Below are 23,935 nucleotides of genomic sequence, written 5' to 3'. Positions count from 1 at the left end.
ATCCATGGTGCTAAAGCACAGCAATAAATTAATAAATTAATTAAAACCCTCCCCCACCTCCTCTCACAAATTGAGGTTCACTTCAAAACATGTGACTGCACACATGCACTGAGCATATCTGAGTGTGTGTTTATTAGAGATGGGCATGTTTGGCAAGACTTGTTTATGTGACTGTAATTTATTGTTGAAACTGCATGTGGACACAAGAAAACTTGCAGAAAGAATGAAAAAGCGCAGCCCCTGGTGCAGGATTCATGAATATAGGACAGACACAGTGAGAATGTGGTATGTGTGCGTGTGATGCGGCCAGCAGGAGTTGCTGTGCAGTTGAACTCAGGAAGCCTCACTCCCCAATACAAAAAAACGCTCTAGTGATAGATCTTAGAGCCCATGGGTTTTAGGTTCGTGGTTAGAGTGCCTGCCTTCTGTCATGAGTTGGCCCCCCGAGGGGGAAACACAACACAGAGCTTAAATGTGTTGTGCTTTAGTAGTCAGAACATTGTAAGAAGGAATTCCATGTGGTACACACATTAGTGGAACCATGGTGGACGCCAGGAGAACATGTCAGGGACATAATCAGGACAAAGTTTTGACTCAAAAACAGCATATTGTTTTCCATGTTTACCACACTCCCACTGTGGTCATTGCCGCTTTCAGGATGCAGCATCTTGATGGTCGTTGTCCAAATGTGATGTGGCCTTGAAGGACCTTACTCAAGAGCACCTTCATGGTGGTAATGAGTATGGGATCACTCCAGCTTTCACCTCCCCAACCTCAGACAGTAAAATACTCACCCCAGCCACAGCCTGGGCCAACAGAGTCTTTCCACAGCCAGGTGGTCCATGCAGCAGAAAGCCTCTCGGAGGGACCATCCTTAGCTTCTGGTACACCTCGGGGTGGCGCATGTGCACCATCAGTTTACACATCTCCTGGAATGATGCTCCACAGTGTCAGAAGAAAGAGAAAACACATACAGTGTAGTGTCACTGTATGTGCTGCTTATTTAACCATAAGACTCAAAGTTTATGCATTTCATCTGCAGGAAACTACCAAGACGTGTTTAGCAGTAGAACCTGTCAAAGGGTTTTAGATGAAATGCTTCCTGCAGTGTGACACCACCTACCATCACTTCAATAGTCCTCAAGCATGACAAGTACTGTTGATGCAGCGTTTCTGCTGAATCTATCCACACACTGCCAACCACGCTGGAGTGGAGAAACTGTGCACAGTGCATGTTTTGTATTTTCTAGCCCCAGTTATCCAGCTTCATGATGAAGTGGTACAGAGGAGGATTTTCTTCACCAAAACATTAAATCTAGGCTTACATCTCAGATGTACCTTCTGGCAAATTGTAGCTGAACTTTGAGTTCTTTTTAATATAATGCAACCCATCATCTTGGCTTTTATACAGTAGTGTTCAGAATAATAGTAGTACTATGTGACTAAAAAGATTAATCCAGGTTTTGAGTATATTTCTTATTGTTTTATCTATCTTTTATCTATCTATCTATCTATCTAGCTTATCTATCCATGAAGCCAGAGGACACACACCAATTAGCTAAACTGCAGGATTGTCTTACAGACATAAAGACATGGATGACCTCTAATTTCCTGCTTTTAAACTCAGATAAATCTGAAGTTATTGTACTTGGCCCCACAAATCTTAGAAACATGGTGTCTAACCAGATCCTTACTCTGGATGGCATTACCCTGACCTCTAGTAAAACTGTGAGAAATCTTGGAGTCATTTTGATCAGGATATGTCATTCAAAGCGCATATTAAACAATATGTAGGACTGCTTTTTTGCATTTACGCAATATCTCTAAAATCAGAAAGGTCTTGTCTCAGAGTGATGCTGAAAAACGAATTCATGCATTTATTTCCTCTAGGCTGGACTATTGTAATTCATTATTATCAGGTTGTCCTAAAAGTTCCCTAAAAAGCCTTCAGTTAATTCAAAATGCTGCAGCTAGAGTACTGACGGGGACTAGAAGGAGAGAGCATATCTCACCCATATTGGCCTCTCTTCATGGCTTCCTGTTAATTCTAGAATAGAATTTAAATTCTTCTTCTTACTTATAAGGTTTGAATAATCAGGTCCCATCTTATCTTAGGGACCTCGTAGTACCATATCACCCCATACAGCGCTTCGCTCTCAGACTGCAGCTTACTTGTAGTTCCTAGGGTTTGTAAGAGTAGAATGGGAGGCAGAGCCTTCAGCTTTCAGGCTCCTCTCCTGTGGAACCAGCTCCCAATTCAGATCAGGGAGACAGACACCCTCTCTACTTTTAAGATTAGGCTTAAAACTTTCCTTTTTGCTAAAGCTTATAGTTAGGGCTGGATCAGGTGACCCTAAACCATCCCTTAGTTATGCTGCTATAGACGTAGACTGCTGGGGGGTTCCTATGATGCACTGTTTCTTTCTCTTTTTGCTCTGTATGCACCACTCTGCATTATCACTAGTGATCGATCTCTGCTCCCCTCCACAGCATGTCTTTTTCCTGGTTCTCTCCCTCAGCCCCAACCAGTCCCAGCAGAAGACTGCCCCTCCCTGAGCCTGGTTCTGCTGGAGGTTTCTTCCTGTTAAAAGGGAGTTTTTTCCTTCCCACTGTCGCCAAGTGCTTGCTCACAGGGGGTCGTTTTGACCGTTGGGGTTTTTTCCGTAATTATTGTTTGGCTTTTGCCTTACAATATAAAGCGCCTTGGGCAACTGTTGTTGTGATTTGGCGCTATATAAAAAAAATTGATTGATTGATTGATTGTTACATGGGAAACAAGGTACCAGTAGATTCAGATTCTCACAAATCCACAAGACCAGCATTCATGATATTCACACTCTTAAGGCTATGAAATTGGGCTATTAGTAAAAAAAAAAAAAAAAAAAAACAAAAGTAGAAAAGGGGTGTTCACATAATAGCAGCATCTGCTGTTGACGCTACAAACTCAAAAACTTTCTGTTCAAACTGCTTTTTTTTTTAGGCAATCCTGTGAATCACTAAACTAGTATTTAGTTGTATAACCACAGTTTTTCATGATTTCTTCACATCTGTGAGGCATTAATTTTGTTGGTTTGGAACCAAGATTTTGCTGGTTTACTAGTGTGCTTGGGGTCATTGTCTTGTTGAAACACTCATTTCAAGGGCATGTCCTCTTCAGCATAAGGCAACATGACCTCTTCAAGTATTTTGACATATCCAAACTGATCCATGATACCTGGTATGCGATATATAGGCCCAACACCATAGTAGGAGAAACTTGCCCATATCATGATGCTTGCACCACCATGCTTCACTGTCTTCACTGTGAGCTGTGGGTTGAATTCAGAGTTTGGGGGTCGTCTCACAAACTGTCTGCCCTTGGACCCAAAAAGAACAATTTTACTCTCATCAGTCCACAAAATATTCCTCCATTTCTCTTTCGGCCAGTTGATAGTACAGAAACAGCATTAGTGAAGGTTACAAATGATCTTCTTATGGCCTCAGACAGTGGACTCATCTCTGTGCTTGTTGTGTTAGACCTCAGCGCTGCTTTTGATACTGTTGACCATAAAATTTTATTACAGAGATTAGAGCATGCCATAGGTATTAAAGGCACTGTGCTGCAGTGGTTTGAATCATATTTATCTAATAGATTACAATTTGTTCATGTAAATGGGGAATCTTCTTCACAGACTAAGGTTAATTGTGGAGTTCCACAAGGTTCTGTGCTAGGACCAATTTTATTCACTTTATACATGCTTCCCTTAAATCAAATCAAATCAATTTTATTTATATAGCGCCAAATCACAACAAACAGTTGCCCCAAGGCGCTTTATATTGTAAAGCAAAGCCATACATAATTACGGAAAAACCCCAACGGTCAAAACGACCCCCTGTGAGCAAGCATTTGGCGACAGTGGGAAGGAAAAACTCCCTTTTAACAGGAAGAAAGCTCCAGCAGAACCAGGTTCAGGGAGGGGCAGTCTTCTGCTGGGACTGGTTGGGGCTGAGGGAGAGAACCAGGAAAAAGACATGCTGTGGAGGGGAGCAGAGATCAATCACTAATAATTAATGCAGAGTGGTGCATACAGAGCAAAAAGAGAAAGAAACAGTGCATCATGGGAACCCCCCAGCAGTCTACGTCTATAGCAGCATAACTAAGGGATGGTTCAGGGTCACCTGATCCAACCCTAACTATAAGCTTTAGCAAAAAGGAAAGTTTTAAGCTTAATCTTAAAAGTAGAGAGGGTGTCTGTCTCCCTGATCTGAATTGGGAGCTGGTTCCACAGGAGAGGAGCCTGAAAGCTGAAGGCTCTGCCTCCCATTCTACTCTTACAAACCCTAGGAACTACAAGTAAGCCTGCAGTCTGAGAGCGAAGCGCTCTATTGGGGTGATATGGTACTACGAGGTCCCTAAGATAAGATGGGACCTGATTATTCAAAACCTTATAAGTAAGAAGAAGAATTTTAAATTCTATTCTAGAATTAACAGGAAGCCAATGAAGAGAGGCCAATATGGGTGAGATATGCTCTCTCCTTCTAGTCCCCGTCAGTACTCTAGCTGCAGCATTTTGAATTAACTGAAGGCTTTTTAGGGAACTTTTAGGACAACCTGATAATAATGAATTACAATAGTCCAGCCTAGAGGAAATAAATGCATGAATTAGTTTTTCAGCATCACTCTGAGACAAGACCTTTCTGATTTTAGAGATATTGCGTAAATGCAAAAAAGCAGTCCTACATATTTGTTAATATGCGCTTTGAATGACATATCCTGATCAAAAATGACTCCAAGATTTCTCACAGTTTTACTAGAGGTCAGGGTAATGCCATCCAGAGTAAGGATCTGGTTAGACACCATGTTTCTAAGATTTGTGGGGCCAAGTACAATAACTTCAGTTTTATCTGAGTTTAAAAGCAGGAAATTAGAGGTCATCCATGACTTTATGTCTGTAAGACAGTTCTGCAGTTTAGCTAATTGGAGTGTGTCCTCTGGCTTCATGGATAGATAAAGCTGAGTATCAGCTTCGTAACAATGAAAATTTAAGCAATGCTGTCTAATAATACTGCCTAAGGGAAGCATGTATAAAGTGAATAAAATTGGTCCTAGCACAGAACCTTGTGGAACTCCATAATTAACCTTAGTCTGTGAATAAGATTCCCCATTTACATGAACAAATTGTAATCTATTAGATAAATATGATTCAAACCACTGCAGCGCAGTGCCTTTAATACCTATGGCATGCTCTAATCTCTGTAATAAAATTTTATAGTCAATAGTATCAAAAGCAGCACTGAGGTCTAACAGAACAAGCACAGAGATGAGTCCACTGTCTGAGGCCATAAGAAGATCATAAGAAGATCATTTGTAACCTTCACTAATGCTGTTTCTGTACTATGATGAATTCTAAACCCTGACTGAAACTCTTCAAATAGACCATTCCTCTGCAGATGATCAAATCAAATCAATTTTATTCTATAGCGCCAAATCACAAACAGTTGCCCCAAGGCGCTTTATATTGTAAGGCAAGGCCATACGATCAGTTAGCTGTTTTACAACTACCCTTTCAAGAATTTCTGAGAAAAAAGGAAGGTTGGAGATTGGCCTATAATTAGCTAACATAGCTGGGGCAAGTGATGGCTTTTTAAGTAATGGTTTAATTACTGCCACCTTTAAAGCCTGTGGTACATAGCCAACTAATAAAGACAGATTGATCATATTTAAGATCTTTTTCCAGGCTAAGTGAAGATCTTCTAAATTAGTGAGACGCCATTTCCTCTCCAACTTACGGGTTATCTGCTTTAAGCTGCGAGTTTGTGAGTTATACCACGGAGTCAGGCACTTCTGATTTAAGGCTCTCTTTTTTAGAGGAGCTACAGCATCCAAAGTTGTCCTCAATGAGGATATAAAACTATTGACGAGGTACTCTATCTCACTCACAGAGTTTAGGAAGCTACTCTGCCCTGTGTTGGTATATGGCATTGGCAAACATAAAGAAGGAATCATATCCTTAAACCTAGTTACAGCGCTTTCTGAAAGACCTCTACTGTAATGAAACTTATTCCCCACTGCTGGGTAGTCCATTAAAGTAAATGTAAATGTTATTAAGAAATGATCAGACAGAAGGGGGTTTTCAGGGAATACTGTTAAGTCTTCAATTTCCATACCATAAGTCAGAACAAGAGGCAGTATTATTAGACAGCATTGCTTAAATTTTCATTGTTACGCAGATGATACCCAGCATTATCTATCCATGAAGCCAGAGGACACACACCAATTAGCTAAACTGCAGGATTGTCTTACAGACATAAAGACATGGATGACCTCTAATTTCCTGCTTTTAAACTCAGATAAAACTGAAGTTATTGTACTTGGCCCCACAAATCTTAGAAACATGGTGTCTAACCAGATCCTTACTCTGGATGGCATTACCCTGACCTCCAGTAATACTGTGAGAAATCTTGGAGTCATTTTTTGATCAGGATATGTCATTCAATGCACATATTAAACAAATATGTAGGACTGTTTTTTTGCATTTGCACAATATCTCTAAAATTAGAAAGGTCTTGTCTCAGAGTGATGCTGAAAAACTAATTCATGCATTTATTTCCTCTCGGCTGGAGTATTGTAATTCATTATTATCAGGTTGTCCTAAAAGTTCCCTGAAAAGCCTTCAGTTAATTCAAAATGCTGCAGCTAGAGTACTGACGGGGACTAGAAGGAGAGAGCATATCTCACCCATATTGGCCTCTCTTCATTGGCTTCCTGTTAATAGAATTTAAAATGTTCTTCTTCGCTCTCAGACTGCAAGCTTACTTGTAGTACTTGTAAGAATAGAATGGGAGGCAGAGCCTTCAGCTTTCAGGCTCCTCTCCTCTGGAACTAGCTCACAATTCGGATCAGGGAGACAGACACCCTCTCTACTTTTAAGATTAGGCTTAAAACTTTCCTTTTTGCTAAAGCTTATAGTTAGGGCTGGATCAGGTGACCCTGAACCATCCATTAGTTATGCTGCTATAGACTTAGACTGCTGAGGGGTTCCCATGATGCACTGAGTGTTTCTTTCTCTTTTTGCTCTGTATGCACCACTCTGCATTTAATCATTAGTGATTGATCTCTGCTCCCATCCACAGCATGTCTTTTTCCTGGTTCTCTCCCTCAGCCCCAACCAGTCCCCGCAGAAGACTGCCCCTCCCTGAGCCTGGTTCTGCTGGAGGTTTCTTCCTGTTAAAAGGGAGTTTTTCCTTCCCACTGTTGCCAAGTGCTTGCTCACAGGGGGTCGTTTTGACCGTTGGGGTTTTTCCGTAATTATTGTATGGCTTTGCCTTACAATATAAAGCGCCTTGGGGCAACTGTTTGTTGTGATTTGGCGCTATATAAATAAAATTGATTTGATCTGGTATGTTCTTTGGCAAATTGTAACCGCTTCTGCACGTCTTTTATTTAACAGAGGGACTTTGCAGGGGATTCTTGCAAATAAATTAGCTTCACACAGGTGTCTTCTAACTGTCACAGCACTTACAGGTAACTTCAAACTGTCTTTGATTATCCTGGAGCTGATCAATGGGTGAGCCTTTGTCATTCTGGTTATTCTTCTATCCATTTTGATGGTTGTTTTCCGTTTTCTTCCACGCATCTCTTTTGTCCATTTTAAAGCATTGGAGATCATTGTAGATGAACAGCCTATACTTTTTTGCACCTGCGTATAAGTTTTCCCCTCTCCAATCAACTTTTTAATCAAACTACGCTGTTCTTCTGAACAATGTCTTGAACGTCCCATTTTCCTCAGGCTTTCAAAGAGAAAAGCATGTTCAACAGGTGCTGGCTTCATCCTTAAATAGGGGACACCTGATTCACACCTGTTTGTTCCACAAAACTGACGAACTCACTGACTGAATGCCACACTACTATTATTGTGAACACCCCCTTTTCTACTTTTTTTTTTTTTACTAATAGCCCAATTTCATAGCCTTAAGAGTGTGCATATCATGAATGCTTGGTCTTGTTGGATTTGTGAGAATCTACTGAATCTACTGGTACCTTGTTTCCCATGTAACAATAAGAAATATACTCAAAACCTGGATTAATCTTTTAGTCACATAGCACTACTATTATTCTGAACACTACTGTATTTTTAATTAATTGATATCAAGTTGCAGAGATTTGCTTTCAGTTTTAGTCTAAGGAAGATCATTTTAGAAATTTTTATATTGAGAAGCCTGATTATCAAGAGGCTGAATACTTTTGCACTTTAAATTTACACTTTGTACAGTACCAGCCAGAGGTGTGGACACATTTTCCCTAATTTAGAGTTCAGTAAATAAAATAAAATAAATAAGCCCTTAATGACTACATGTTGCAGAAGCACAAAATAATGTTATCCCCCCCCGCCCCAATACATTTTCTTAATAATGACAATTCAATTTCTGTTGTCCCCGTTTTGTTGCACTATTTCTTGATCTTTCAAAGGCAGTTGATACTGTGCATCACAGTCTCTTGTTAGAAACTCTTTCCAAACATGGGGTCTCTTCACATGCTGTCCCTTGGTTTGCCGATAATTTGGCAAGTAGGACACAGCGCGTTCACATTGCTGGTGTTAATTCCACCTTCCTTGAGGTAACAAGAGCTGTTCCTCAAGGCTTAGTTTTAGGACCCATTTTGTTCATAATTCATACTACTGACCTGTGTGCAAACCCATCAAATGCCTTCTTTCCTCTTTATGCTGACAACACTGTAATCTATTGTTGTGCAAACTCAGTGTCACAGGCATGCCCAAGGTAATGTTCTTGTGCTAGTCAGCAGTTACAAGTATTTCAAATTAACTGTTGATGTAGAGCTGTCTTTTAAAGTTCATCTTAAACACTTGATCTGAAAGCTGTTATGCTCTGTGCTCGAATGACATGTTGTGCTTTCGTGTACCTCGTGTTTGCACTGAAGCGGGAAAGAAAGCTTTTAGTGTTTCTGCTCCATCTGATTGGAATGTTCTCCAATCCAAATTGAAGCTGTCTGGCTTGATTTCTTTGAACAAAAGGATATTATTATTATTTTGATCAATCAATCAATCAATTTTATTTATATAGCGCCAAATCACAACAAACAGTTGCCCCAAGGCGCTTTATATTGTAAGGCAAGGCCATACAATAATTACGTAAAAACCCCAACGGTCAAAACGACCCCCTGTGAGCAAGCACTTGGCGACAGTGGGAAGGAATGATAATATTGAGGAAATGGAAAATGCGTTAATATTGATCCAAATTGACTGTGTGGGACAGGACCGTATGAACAGGATGCACAGTGCATGGACACGCTCATCCACTGGCTATTACGCCAAACAAAATACATTTTCCTGTTTCAGATATTATCCACAGAATTGTCCCAGACTTGTGAATACCGTATTTTCCGGAGTATAAGTTGCACCTGTCAAACAATGCCTCACAGGAAAAAACAATAAGTCACACCTTTTTCCTGTGTTATCAGCTCTTTAATTAGAATTTTTTTGTGCATTGTTGTAGTGTATTTTTTATTACTGGCATTTATTCTTTCAATATTGGAGTTTACTTAGTTTAGAGTTTTGATTCTTGGGAATGTTCTATATAAAGTCATTATAATTATTAGACTGGCGTCCTGTCCTGGGTGTACCCCGCCTCACGCCCTATGACTGCTGAGATAGGCTCCAGCCCCCCCCCCCCCCCCCCCCCCCCGCGACCCTTAATTGGACAAAGCGGTAGAAGATGAATGACTGAATGAATAATAAAAAAAAACGTGAATTTTCAGTATATAAGTCACAGGACCTCCCAAACAAGTAAAAAACAAAACAAAAAAAAAAAAACCTTATATTCGGGAAAATACTCTAATTAAGGTGTGTTCTGTTGGTAGAAAACAGAAAACTGTGTGCACGGTTGTGTTTCAAATCTAATTTGCCAGGACAAACAGCTAAACACTCAAGTGCCATATAGACAAAACCAACTGAAATACAAAACAAAACACAATTAGCCAAAAAACAGGAAACATGACTTCAAGGAAGGGAAAAATATCAATATCACAAAACCTCTTATTCTGTTTGTGGGCAAACGTTTAAACTGACTCCTGTAAGGACAACTCTTTAGTTACCAGGAAAACTATGAACGGTGAAGAACCCAACTTCAGACATGCCTAACTCATTTAAAAACAATTAGAAACACTGAAACGTACTTACAATTAAAACATCTTCGTTGCCTCCAACATCGTCAAACGTCAGTGTGGGATACTCCAGCTCAGAGGAGCTCGACTTTTCTGGAAAAATAAGCAGATGTCGTTGGTGAATGTTTCAGGTGGCACACATGAACAACACTGAACAGTTCCAAAATAAATTCACAATGGTGGTTCCATGTCGTGATGTCAGGGAGCCATCAGTTCTGGACAATGGAGTCGTCCAACTGTTCAACCCTAACATTTTGGACCAGTGTCCAGCGTTGGGTAGACTGAGGCAGAGGGTTTTGGGCTCCTTTATTTTGGAACCTAACCAGATTTGGAAAGTAAAACTAAGAAACCTGGTATCCTTTATCAAGGGTACCAAAAGATTCAACTAAGAAGGTTGATTTTGGGGGGAGCAATGGGCCCATTTGTGGTCGACGCTGGGCTACTAGTCCACCTCCTCTTCCTTAACATAACTTAAACCAACACTAACCAGCTCCTATGAGTACCCAGAAATTCAGAGCCAAATACGCCGTAGTTTTTGTTTTGTTTTTTAAATCAGGTATTTTGTGGACACTGACTCACTGACTCCTGTAATTTCATACTTGTCCTGTTCCTCACCGAGAATAACCAAATGAAGTGGAGGAGGCTGGCTCAAGACAAATACTTTAATCCCAAAGGAAATTATGTGGCGGTCTGTCGCTCCCATTCACACAAATAAAAACACACATATTAAAATGTACATATAGGAAGAAACAATAAATCATACAGCACACGGGTCTGCACGGGACTTTTCTGGCTCACATCTCTGGCTCCTGGCTGCATGGTGCGAGGGACAAAAGATTTCTTCAGTCTCTCAGTGGAGAAGCTCACTGAGAGCTCACGGAGCTTCTCTGGTGGGAGAAGACCGAGTTCAGGGGGTGGCTCTGATTGGACAGGATCGCCCTGATCTTGGAGAGCGTCCTCTGTTCCATCACCTTCTCCACAGAATCCAGGCACAGTCCAACCACAGAGCTCGCCTTCATGAGCCGTTCAGCCTGACAATGTCCATAAAAAAGACGTTGGACAGGATGGACTGATAAAACTTGTAAAAAAGCTTCGAATGGACCCTAAAAGAAGCCAGCCTTCTAAGAAAGTACATCCTGCTCTGCCCCTTCTTCTACACAGCGTCCATGTTTGCTGTCCAGCTCAGCCTGGTGTCCAGCTGCAGGTACGTGTAGGTGGAAACCACCTCCACCTCCGATCCATCAATAATGACGGGCTGCAGAGAAGTTGGCCTCCATCAAAAATCGAGCACAGCCTCCTTCATTTTGGTGGTGTTCAGCAGGAGCTTATTCTGCTGACACCACCTCACAAAGTCCTCCACCAGGCCCCCATACTCCCCCTCCTCACCCTCCCTAATATACACCACACTTACAGTGTCATCAGAGAACTTCTGCATGTGGCATGTACCTGAACTGTACTGGAAATATAGTATATAGTATAGTATAGAGGGTGAAGAGGAGGGGTGAGAGCACCGTGCCCTGAGGAGCTCCAGTGCTGCAGATCAATGTGGAGGACCTACATCACCCCCCAGCACAAACAAAGTGTGGCCTGTTCTTCAGATAGTCCGAATTCCAGCGTACAAGGTGAGGGTCCACAGCCATGATGTTAAGTTTGTCCTGCAGGAAGCTGGGATGGATTTTATTAAAAGCATCAGAGAATTTAAAAAAAAACAACATCCTCACAATGCGCAGAGGCTGTAGTTTATTGAGTTCAGCAATAACGATGAAACTGTGTGCATGTTTTCAAAACGCTGTGCTGAGTTTATGAAACCAAAGCTGAGGAGGAAGTGATGCTTCCATGAAAAAAAACCAAAAAAAAAAAAAAAAAAAACAAACAAACAAACTGCCACTCCTCTGGGAATGCACCAAACAGATTTTATGGCTTATTTCCTTCAGCAGCCTCGTGGCACCCAGACGCCCTCATATTTGTTTGCCTTCTGTGAAATTTATTTCAATTTAATTCCAATTTATTGCATTTATATAATGTTAAATCACAACAAAGCTGCCTCAAGGCGCTTCACACAAGTAAAGTCTAACCTTACCAACCCCCAGAGCAAGAACACAATCAATTTTGTGCCCAATCAACAATTTATTTAAAAAGGTCTGGTTGGTTTCCATTCTGTCGGATGCATGTTAAATTATAAAAAAAAATAAAATAAAAAAAATAAAAAACCTGGATCAAAAAAGAGGCCTGGTTGGTTTGAATGAAGTGATCATTATCAGTTTACCTTTCTTGTTGGACGTTTGAGACCCTGTGGTTCCAGTCTTTGTCCTTTTTTTGGGTCTCTTCTGAGATTTGTCATCTTCTGGCATCAAAACATCCATCTGCTCCTGAAAAAGAATGTACACACATTTACTACACAAAAATTAAGATGTTGCACCCACTGCCTACGATCACACCATTACACAGAGTGGGGCAATCTCCACTCCTCTTACTTGAAATGCGGCCAAAATGTGTTCTTCTCACCTGGAGCCGAGGTGGCCAGGAACAAGAACCCACCAGGAACAAGACTGATGTGTTGCCAACAATTTTCAGCTTTTCAGCTTGGGACTCTGACGAGGGCGGTCACATCTCCTCCACTCTCCCTTATTTCTGTTCTCTGCTTTAACCTTCAAGTCCCTACTTCACCAGACTGTAAATTCCTCAAATTATATTAGATACTGGATCTATTGGACTACTATTGGATTAACCATGGAATTCATCAGCAGGTCTCTGAACGCTATTGACACCATTTTTTCCTACAAGAAGGTCAGGAATGGGGATCCTACCTGCCCAGATGGAACGTATCTTGCGGGCTATGTTCTCGACTCCTGGAGTTCCTGGCGTGTTGCAAGCTTGGCGCCTTACTTCGTTGAGGACGTTGGGGATTTATTCATTTTTGGTCTTATGGTAGCAGAGCTGGTACATTTTGGCTTATGTGCTGCACTGATCTATCGGAAAATTGGCAAGACGGCGGCATCAAGAACCATGGTCCCTCGCTTGTCCGTCATGATTAACGAGGTTGGCAAGGCAGTGCATTCTCAGACTGCAATGACTCTTGAACTCGGAAATTGGATGACATCTTGGAGCAGATGCGTGCCTTGCAGTTGAAGTTGAAGATTTCAGAGGCCGAAGATTGAAGATTTCATAATTGGGATTTGGTTGTGAAAGTGGAACTGTTAAAAAGTGTTTTTCCCTGCTCAAACCATAACATTACAGGCTTATCAAGCCTGAAGGTCAAATTGCCCAACTGCTTTTCCTCCAGAGGAATTGTTTCGGCCTGGGGAACATTGGCTGTTTCTTATCTCAACTCACATAGACAATAAACTGCTTTTCACAGGACTGAAGCATGCTCCATTCCCTCCCCCCACCCCCCTCCTATCCCTCATCAACACTCCCCTCTCTGGCATCTGCTCACGTCACTCCTTTCCCCTTCGGCGGGGGCGGTGCAGTTTTAGCTGCAGCCCCCGTTCCTCCCCCCAAGCTGACAGCGGCGCATCTTAGGGTTGCTGCGTGACTTTCACCCACTTGCCTCAATTCGGATAACGGACTTCTTCAAACTTAGTGCACATAAACAATGTCAAATGTGTATGTGCTGTTTTTAATTCTGATGTGTGCCATTATTACGGTAAACAAGTAGTAATTGTGGACTAATTGCTGTCTGAGGTAACTGGAGTGTAAACATAATTTCTCCACTGTAAAATCAATAAAGTATATCTCATCTCATCTCAATGAGGACACAGCTCCTACTTTGGTTGTATAGATACTGCGCGCTGCAGTGGTTCCGGTACACCATATTCCTGCAGTACCCCTCACAGGACAGCTTGAAGGACACAGTTCCACGCTTTTTCCCAAGTCCACAATACTCTCCGAAGACACTTCTAATATGCTTGCCAGGGTAAAGCGCTGGTCCACCGTTCCATGAACATGCACTGCTCCTCCTGAATCCAAGGTTCGCACAACACTCTCTCGTACCCTGACATAGGCTTTACCAGAGGCTGAGAAGTGTGATTCCTCTATAACTGGAACACACACTTTGCTGTCCACATTTTCAAACATGGGAGCCACCACCCCATTTTACCAATCTCTCACCAATTTCCATGCAACATAAGCGTGTCAGCCATGACAGCCCAACAATATCCACAGACTTCAGCATCTCAGGGCGAATCTTGTCCACTCCCGGTGACCTGCCACTAAGGAGTTTTTATTTGACTACCTCAGTGATTTGCACCAAGGAGATGGAAGCAGATCCTCCCAATTCATCCATCCCTGCCTCCTCAATGAAGAGAATATGAGTACTGTTGAGAAGATCCTCAGAGTTCTTTCCACCACCTGACGATATACACAGTCCAGTTTAGCAGCTCTCTTCCATTGCTGAACACAGCTTGGACTAACTGCCTCCCTTTCCCAAGCTGCCTGAAAGTTTGCCAGAACCACTTTGAAGCTGACCGGAAGTCGTTCTCCAAACTCCTCCCACAGTGACAAGTTGCCTCAGTGACAACTGGGGCTGTAGTCCTTCTGGCCTGATTCCAAAGACCTCTGTGCCAACTACTGTGCCACAATTATTATAGCCCTTTAAATGTCTTTTGAGCTTACATCACACTCTGTGTACTAAATTAATCTATTTGCATGTTCTCCTGACCTATTTTGTGCAGTCTGGTGCACACACCCCAAACTGCATGTTCATTCAGGAAAAGATATTCAACTGGCTGATTCAGACTGAAATAAAAACTTAATCGTTCCCAACAAAGCTTTCACCTTCCACTTATCCCGGACTCCAGACAACTATCAGAGCTCATCTAAAGCTGCCTCAAGAAGAGACAGTTGCTAGTACTACTACGATTACTAAAGTACTATTACCTATGTCCCTCCTCGTACGTCAAAGTATATGTGCGCCAAGTTTGGCTCCGAGGTGCCGTTTGGGCAGCAGGAGACGGACGGACGGACGGACGGACGGACGGACGGACACACACACACACACACACACACACACACACACACACACACACACACACACACACACACACACACAGCTGTCTCTTAGTATATATGGATGAACAATATGTGCTACTTTGCTCATTTGATGGGCACAGTCCTCAGTGTTCAACATTACTGGATCTGTTTACACAGTTATTTGTGCGTTGTATGCAGTTTGCATGTTTTTATACACACAAAACTTTAGCAATAGAGTCCCTTATCAGAAACATTTCCAAAGGGTCTTAGTTCCACCATAACCAGGAACACAGCTACAGTACTGTGGTTGCACAAAGAAGCTCCTGTGTTTGGTCAAAGTAAAGGTGCATCATTATATATAAATACAGTAAAATACTTGGCGTAGTTACTTTTGCTGTTGGAGCAGAGGGCTCTTCTCCACACAGATCGATGAGGATCTTCTTGTCAGGGCCTCTGTCTATAAACCAGCCCCCCGTGGAAACCTGTGCAGCTGAATTTGGAGAACTCGTACCACGCCGACCTCCTCCAGGTGAGGAGGTGCTGATGTCAGGCTTGCCTTTGTGGTAGAGAAATGTGAGAGAGCTGTTCATGTGTTTGGAGGCCTGAAGGTGACAAAATAAATACAGAAAAATTAGCCGGGTTACACCTGAACTTTTTTAACAACTCGACCTGAAGAAATGTAATGATTTTACAACTGCACAGTCTTAAAATATTCAAAAATTAACAATAACAAATCACCACAGGCTGCCAAAATTCACACATGCGCTCCCTAAGCACGCACAACACTCAAAGCCACTCCATGGCCGACATGTTGGGGATGAAACCCAGTGGTGGGCACAGTTCCGATAATCCGATATCAGATAATTATCGAAGATAATGTTTTCATTATCGGATTATCTTTTTAGATAACTTTAAAAACCATTATCGGACCAATTATCTTCCGATTAATTTTTGTTCGATAACTCTAAGACTGATAAACAAAGTAAACAAAGCTGAACAGCGACAAGCATTTTTAAAATTTAAAATCAGTTCAGCACCTACCTGTTAAAAGTTTTGTAACAGATGTACAGTTTTACCCTCTGCAAACACAAGAGCGCTGCTACTATAAAAAACGTCTTTATCCTCTGCAGACAAAGGAGAACTGGTCACCAAAAAAGAAGAAGAAAAAAAAAAATCATTTCCTTTAACACCATACTGATACGCTGGCAATATCACCTAAGTCATCCAGAGGCATACATTTTTAACTTATGGTTCAAATTTTAAACAAACTAATTTTGGACAAGTTATTTAAAATGACTGTCATGCCTGTAGTTTTATAAAGTGAAAATATCAGATATATGTTTTAGTTTTAAAGTAATGTGCTAATTTCTAAGGTTTTGTGAGCACATGGTGTGCCCAGCAGTGCATTATGGGTAGGATTATGTAATCTCAGTACGTTCAAGACAGGACAAATGCATTTCAGACACTGTTCAAGCTCCACGGACAACAGCATTAAACTCTAGTGCCTAAAATTCTTGTGAATATATTTTCTAGGTTTATAGACATTGTTATTGTATTTGCATTTGTTAAATTCCAAGCATTTTAAATGTAGCAGACACGGATTATCTGGAATTTTGTTTTGGCAAGTTCAAGGCCTCTACTGCCATCTACTGCACAGTAGTGTTCATGGCAGTATTCGCCCTAAGTACTAAGCGTTTGGGCACCAGTAGATGGCAGTGTTCTATTTATTTTGACCCCGGTTATATCAGATGATTGTCAAATCAACTTTTTGGCTTTGCGAATGGCTTTTTTTTTTTTTTTTTTTTTTTACACAAATTAAGTTTAAAAACAAAACAACAGTAAAAAAAACAAAACAAAAAAAACATTACAAGACAGCTCTGCAGTGTTTGCACATGCACAGTGTGAGAGGTTGGATGCTTGTAGCCCTTCAGTAGCAGGATACCCTCACGACGGCCGACCAGAATAATATCACACAGGTTTGATTTTCATTCAACCATACGATCGGCGATCAGGAGGTGGTCGTGAGATTTTAAACGCAGCTTGTTACTCCATGTACACTACACAATGCAGGACGCGCGATTAACCTGAAACTCGGTCCAAAAAATTCTCGCACAAATGAAAAATCATCTGAAACGGCCAAAACTCGCACAGTGTAAAGCCAACATTTATGTAGACAGTATTGAGTGCACGTTTTACAACATCATAAAACGTGTGCACGGCACTAATAAAATGAGCGCACATTTTCTCCACATGCAAAACATTTAGCGATGACACTTCCAGGGCTCTGTAAAAATGCCTGTTTTTACAAATAAAAAAATTGAATATTTTACAAAAGCACATTTATCTGTAAACACCAACACACGACACATGTCACATTAACGTGTTGGTTTACATAATGAATGACTGAACCAATCAGTGTTTAGCAGAGGCACTTTTACCCAGAATTCTTTGCAATCTGTCTGTGTTTGTTACAAAACTTCAGAATTAGTGCATTATTCAACATTAAAAGATATATGTTATATTTTACCTTTGTACAAATGACAGAATTGACATTAATGGAGTTATTCTAATCGGTAATGTTATTTATAAATCAAAACCATAAGTCAGCATGACTTTATTTTTCCAAGACCTCCGCCTGACCGGAGCATTGTGATTCGAAGAGAGCTGTGCTTTATGGCTGCTCTCAGAGTGCCTCTGTGCTGGAAGCTGTGTAGTAACAAGAGCTTCCAGCAGGGGCAGGATGTTCAAAGACAAAAGTGTGACCTCATTGTTTGGGTCTGTTGTCACTTTTAATTCTAGTAGAAGCCATTGTGGCGTTAAAACTCAAATTCAGTTTATTAGTAGTTGCAAATGTACCAGAGACAATATTGGAATTTATTGGTTATCGGTAACTTCCAATATATTTTTGGGTGGTTTATCGTTTTATCTTTATCAAAGATAACTTTTCAGTTATCTGATTATCTGTTATCGAAGTTAATTTTTTGGTTATCTGTGCCCACCACTGATGAAACCAGACAGCTGTGGTCCCTGAGTGGAAAATAACTGGGATCAAGTCCTGAAAAATCCCCTTTCTGCCAGTGATTGTAGTCTAATTGTTCTACAACTATCACCGTACAAGTCATGACCCTTCAGTGGATTAGTGGTTAGTACTGGTGCCTCACAGCAAGAAGGTTGTAGGATTGATTCCCACCCTTTTTGTGTTAAGTTTACATGTTCTCCCCAAGTCTGTGTGGGTTCCTCCCACAATCAAAAAAGTGCATATTTAGGGTCTGCTCCTTGCTCCTGTTGAGACCCCATCATGTGACGGGATGGGGTGTCGGCACAAAGGAAGGCAGTGCTCCGATTCCTCTGTAAGCAGACTGAGGGATCATTGGACCAATCATGGTAAGTCATCTGCTCTCAGATGCTTCTGAGTGAGTGCCTCCTTCTCTTTTCCTTGAAGCCACCTTAGCCCACTTTGGCAGCTGCTTACACAGCCTAGAATTTCCACTAAGCCCACACAGCTCCTCTGGATGTTGTTCAGAGTGCTCTCAGATATGAAACAAGTGACTCCAATACAATCCATGGCAACCTTCAGGGTCGGCTCACAAAGAACAACTCACAGCTCACAAAGAGTGAATGTGACTGATTATTCATCCGCACGTCCTCCACCCAGTTTATGTGCAAAATCCTGTGAGAGTCTGATCTTGGTGCCCAGCCACATTTAGCCTTGGAAAGTGAGCAGACGTGGACCTGCAGGGCTTGAACTGAATCTTCTGGTCAGAGATTAAAAGTGGGCACCTTCACTGATCCTATAATTCTGCAAAGGTCTCCTGCCTACCTGAGAAGAACAGAGGCCTGATTAAGGAAGTCAGTAAGGAGGTAACAGTTCAGAGTGCTGTTTGACTCCTTCAGTCCCAATTTACACCCAACACTGAACTCTGAATGTGTCCAGCACATCAACACTCACCGCGGTCACAGGAACGTCTTCTTCACTGTCAGCGGACACGTCTGAGGTGGTGCTGCCATCACTGGAGAAAGACATTTTACGTCAAGCGCACATTATAAGAATGCCCGAAGAGGTCAAAAAACACAGAAGAGGAGGGGTTTACTCTGTGTCGTTGTTGCTCTGCTTGGCTCTCTTCACCAAGTGTTTGCTCTCCAGATCACTCAGCTCACACTCCTTCTTGATTCCTTGGTACACTAAGAGAAACACGGGAAGACACAACCCTTAGCAAGAGTGACTTAAAGAGGAAAAGGAGTGGATTGCTCCATGGGCCCTCCAGTTCTCATGTCGACACTCAGAATGTGCAAAGGCAGAAAAAACTAAATGAGCACGCAGGACGGGTCACACCTGATGAGTTGAGGACACCTGACTAAGGTTTCCTCAACACGACAAAGAAGCAGTCAGATACAGAGTCACATCCTGAAACATCAACTCTAACATGGCTTCAAGCTTGACCAAAACAATGTCCTGAAGAAAACCAATGACCAGTTAGGTGACAATACAATCTTCAAACTCTGTCCTGAGATGTTTAGGAGCTCAGGATTTACCCACAATCACTTACCTTTGTCTACTTGAATTCTGAATGCTGTCTTACTTCTTCTGCCATAGTCCAATCTAAAGACACAACACAGTCTTTATCACAAAACAGTATTTGTGCACTTCTTTCTTCTTTTCCTTTCGGCTGCTCCCATTAGGGGGCACCACAGCAGATCAATTGTTTCCATCTCACCCTGTCCTCTGTATCTTCTATCTCACCAACCACCTGCATGTCCTCCCTCAGCACATCCATAAATCTCCTCTTTGGTCTCCCTCTTCGCCTCCTCCCTGGTGGCTCCATCCTCAGCATCCTTCTCCCTATATACCCTGGGTCCCTCCTCTGCACATGTCCAAGCCATCTCAATCTCGCCTCTCTGACTTTGTCTCCAAATCGTCCCACCTGAGCTGTCCCTCTGATACGTTCATTCCTAATCTTGTCCATTCTCCTCCCTTCCCAAAGAGAATCTCAGTGCCACCGTCTCTAAGCCGTATAACATAGCTGGTCTCACTACTGTCTTGTAAACTCTCCCCTTCACTCCTGCCAACTTTCTCCACCCACTCCACCCTGCCTGCACTCTCTTCTTCACCTCTCTACCACACCCTCTGAAAAGCTGACCCCAAATATTTTAACTCATCTAATTCACCACTTCTACTCCTTGTAACTGCACTATTCCACTGGGCTCCCTCTCATTCACACACACATACTCAGTCTTGAGCCTAATGACTTTCATTCTCCTTCTCTCCAAAGCATATCTCCACCTCTCCAGACTAGACTCAACCTGTTCTCTACTCTCACTACAGATCACAATGTCATCTGCAAACATCATAGTCCATGGGGACTCCTGTCTGATCTCATCTATCAACCTGTCCATCACCACTGCAAACAAGAAAGGTCTCAGAGCTGATCCTTGGTGTAATCCCACCTCCACCTTGAATGAGTCTGTCATTCTGACTGCGCATCTCACCGCTGTCACACTATTCTTCACTATCCTAAGCTTTTTCAAAGTCCACAAACACACAATGTAACTCTTTCTGGCCTTCTCTGTACTTCAACAGTTTTCTCAGAGCAAACACTGCATCTGTAGTGCTCTTTCTCAGTATGAAACCATATTGCTGCTTACAGATCTTCACCTGTTTTCTAAGCCTATCTTCTACTACTCTTTCCCATAACTTCATGCTGTGACTGATCAACTTTATGCCTCTGTAGTTACTGCAGCTCTGCACATCACCCTTGTTCTTGAAAATAGGAACCAGCACACTTCGTCTCCACTCCTCAGGCATCCTCTCACTTTCCAAGATTTTATTAAATAATCTGGTTAGAAACTCTACTGCCATCTCTCCTTGACATTTCCATGCCTCCACTGGAATGCCATCTGGACCAACTGCCTTTCCACTCTTCATCCTCTTCATAGCAGCGCTCACTTCTTCCTTACTAATCTCTTGTACTTCCTGACTTACTCTCACCACATCATCCAGCCTTTTCTCTTGCTCATTTTCTTCATTCATCAGCTCTTCAAAATATTCCCTCCACCTTCTCAGCACACACTCCTCACTTGTCAGCACGTTACCATGTGCATCTTTTACCACCCTAACCTGCTGCACATCCTTTCCAGCTCTGTCCCTTTGTCTGGCCAATCGGTACAAGTCCTTTTCTCCTTCCTTTCTATTCAACTTCTTGTACAGCTCACAATATGTCTTTTCCTTCACTTTCGCCACTTCTCTTTTCGCCTTACGCCGCATCTCCTTGTACTCCTGTCTACTTTCTTCATCTCTCCGACTATCCCAAAACTTTTTCGCCAACCTCTTTCTCCTTATGCTTTCCTGGACCTCTTCATTCCACCACCAAGTGTCCTTGTTTTCCTTCCACTGTCCAGATGTCATACCCAGTACTGTCCTAGCTGTCTCCCTCACCACATCTGCAGTACTTTTCCAGTTGTCCTAAACTGTTTCCCTGCCAACCAGTGCTTCTCTCACCTGCTCACTAAATTTCACACAACAGTCTTCCTTCTTCAGCTTCCACCATCTGATCCTTTGTTGAATTCTCACTCTCTTCTTCTTCTTTATCTCTAAAGTCATCCTACAAACAACCATCCTATGCTGTCTAGTGACACTCTCTCCTGCTACCACCTTACAGTCTGTGATTTATTTTAGCTTGAATCTCCTATAAAGAATGTAGTCCACCTGTGTGCACCTTTCTCCACTCTTATATGTTACCCTGTGCTCCTCCCTTTTCTTAAAGTAGGTATTCACCACAGCCATTTCCATCCTTTTTGCAAAATCAACTACTATCTGTCCTTCTCCATTCCTATCCTTGATACCATATCTACCCATTACTTCCTCATCACCTCTGTTCCCTTCACCAACATGCCCATTGAAGTCTGCTCCTATCACTACTCTTTCATGCTTGGACACACTCTCCACCACCTCATCTAACACACTGCAGAAATCTTCTTTTTCCTTCATCTCACAACCTACCGGTGCGGCATATGCACTGATGATATTCATCATCACCCCTTCAATTTCCAACTTCACACTCATCGCCCTGTCAGACACTCGCTTAACCTCCAACACACTTTTAACATACTCTTCCTTTAAAATGACCCAAACACCATTTCTCTTCCTGTCCTCACCATGGTACAACAACTTGTACCCACCACCGATGCTCCTGCTCTTACTTCCCTTCCACTTGGTCTCTTGCACACACAGTATGTCTACCTTTCTCCTCTCCATCATATCAGCCAGCTCTCTCCCTTTACCAGTCATACTTCCAACATTCAAAAGTCCCCACTCTCATTTCCACCCTTCTAGTTTTCTTCTTCTCCTGCTGTTTGTGGAAATGTTCTCCTCCAATTCATTCAGAAAAACACAAAGACTGTATACATCCTGCACAAACTCTCCCCGACGTCTCCCAGAGAATTTTTTGAGACCTGGAAGAGACACCTTTGAAGCCCAACAACTGCTGCTCTGGGTCTCACTACGATGGCAGTGGGGATTGTTTTTCCTAGTCAACTAATCTGTCGATTAGTCAATGATTATTTTGTCACTCCCACTGCCTGGGATGTTTTACTGAACCTACTCAAATCTGAATGTCCTCCTGCTGTCCATTCAGTGTCACAGCACAACATAATGTCCTTTAGTACATTAAAATAAGGACTTATTTTATTTATTTATTAACATATTCAGCTGACACTTCAACCCACAGAGCCAGGTAGTGTTAAGTGGACGAGATCAACTACTAAGATTTCATTAATGTTAGGAAGTAGCTATTCGTACGTAGCTATATTAATTCCAAGTTCTATTTGAACGTTAACGTAGCCTTGGTACGATTATGGTTAGAGGTTATGGTAATGGGTTATTGTTATGGTCAGGGGTTATTATTGTGGTTATTGATATTGTTATGGTTACAGGTTATGTTAGGGGTCATTGTTGTGGTTACGGGTTGTTGTTGTTATGGTTACTGTTATGGTTAGGGGTCATTGTTGTGGTTATTGTTACTGTTATGGTTAGGGGTCATTGTTGTGGTTATTGTTACTGTTATGGTTAGGGGTCATTGTTGTGGTTATTGTTATGGTTGGGGGTCATTGTTGTGGTTATTGTTATGGTGAGGGGTTATTGTTGTGGTTATTGTTATGGTCAGGGGTCATTATTGTGGTTATGGTTATTGTTACTGTTATGTTAGGGGTCACTGTTATGGTCGGGGTTATGTTAGGGATTAACGTTGTGGTTATTGTTATGGTCAGGGGTTATGTTACGGATTAACGTTGTGGTTATTGTTATGGTCAGGGGTTATGTTACGGATTAACGTTGTGGTTATTGTTATGGTCAGGGGTTATGTTAGGTGTAAATCAGTCATTAAAACAGAAGATAAAATAGGAAAAAAAGGCACAGTGTGTTCAAGTGAACCTACCTGTAGAGCTTTTGAAGTCTCAGTGCCATGGCTGCAATGTCAACATATTCATCATTGCTGTTCTGCAGATACTGAAAACAAAATGTGATCAGAAAGTCATCTGACATATTCAACAGTCAAACACATTCTGGAAGCCCCCAACACATATAGTATTCTCAAAATCTCAACCCTACTGAAACTGTGTGAAGTACATTTAAAAGGAAACCAAGCAGTTTAAAAGAACTCCACTACAGCCCGACCGATACTATCGGCCGATATAAGCCCTTTTCCAAGTACTCCCTATCGGCCGAAATTTTGCCGACAGAACGCCGATAATTTCTCAAACAGAACAGTTACGGAAATAATGTTTGTGTCGGCAATATAAAATGTCCTTGCA

General features: G+C 41.9%; 1 protein-coding gene across 2 annotated transcripts in view; it reads right to left on the bottom strand.

Moving 5' to 3' along the window:
- nvl (nuclear VCP like) overlaps positions 1-23,935 on the bottom strand; it is a 102,982-nt gene that overhangs the window by 38,156 nt on the left and 40,891 nt on the right. For both annotated transcript variants that reach the window (XM_034184629.1, XM_034184628.1), the window contains exons 3-10: positions 23,560-23,630; positions 19,678-19,730; positions 19,222-19,312; positions 19,080-19,140; positions 15,520-15,732; positions 12,426-12,528; positions 10,176-10,252; positions 795-929 (exon numbers count right to left, since the gene is read on the bottom strand). In XM_034184629.1, coding sequence (XP_034040520.1) covers positions 795-929; positions 10,176-10,252; positions 12,426-12,528; positions 15,520-15,732; positions 19,080-19,140; positions 19,222-19,312; positions 19,678-19,730; positions 23,560-23,630 — 804 coding nt within the window. The remainder of the gene's footprint in view (positions 1-794; positions 930-10,175; positions 10,253-12,425; positions 12,529-15,519; positions 15,733-19,079; positions 19,141-19,221; positions 19,313-19,677; positions 19,731-23,559; positions 23,631-23,935) is intronic.

The sequence above is a fragment of the Thalassophryne amazonica genome, chromosome 13 (genome assembly GCF_902500255.1).
Source record: "Thalassophryne amazonica chromosome 13, fThaAma1.1, whole genome shotgun sequence".
Taxonomy (NCBI): Eukaryota; Metazoa; Chordata; class Actinopteri; order Batrachoidiformes; family Batrachoididae; genus Thalassophryne; species Thalassophryne amazonica.
This window is presented reverse-complemented; position numbering and strand designations above follow the sequence as displayed.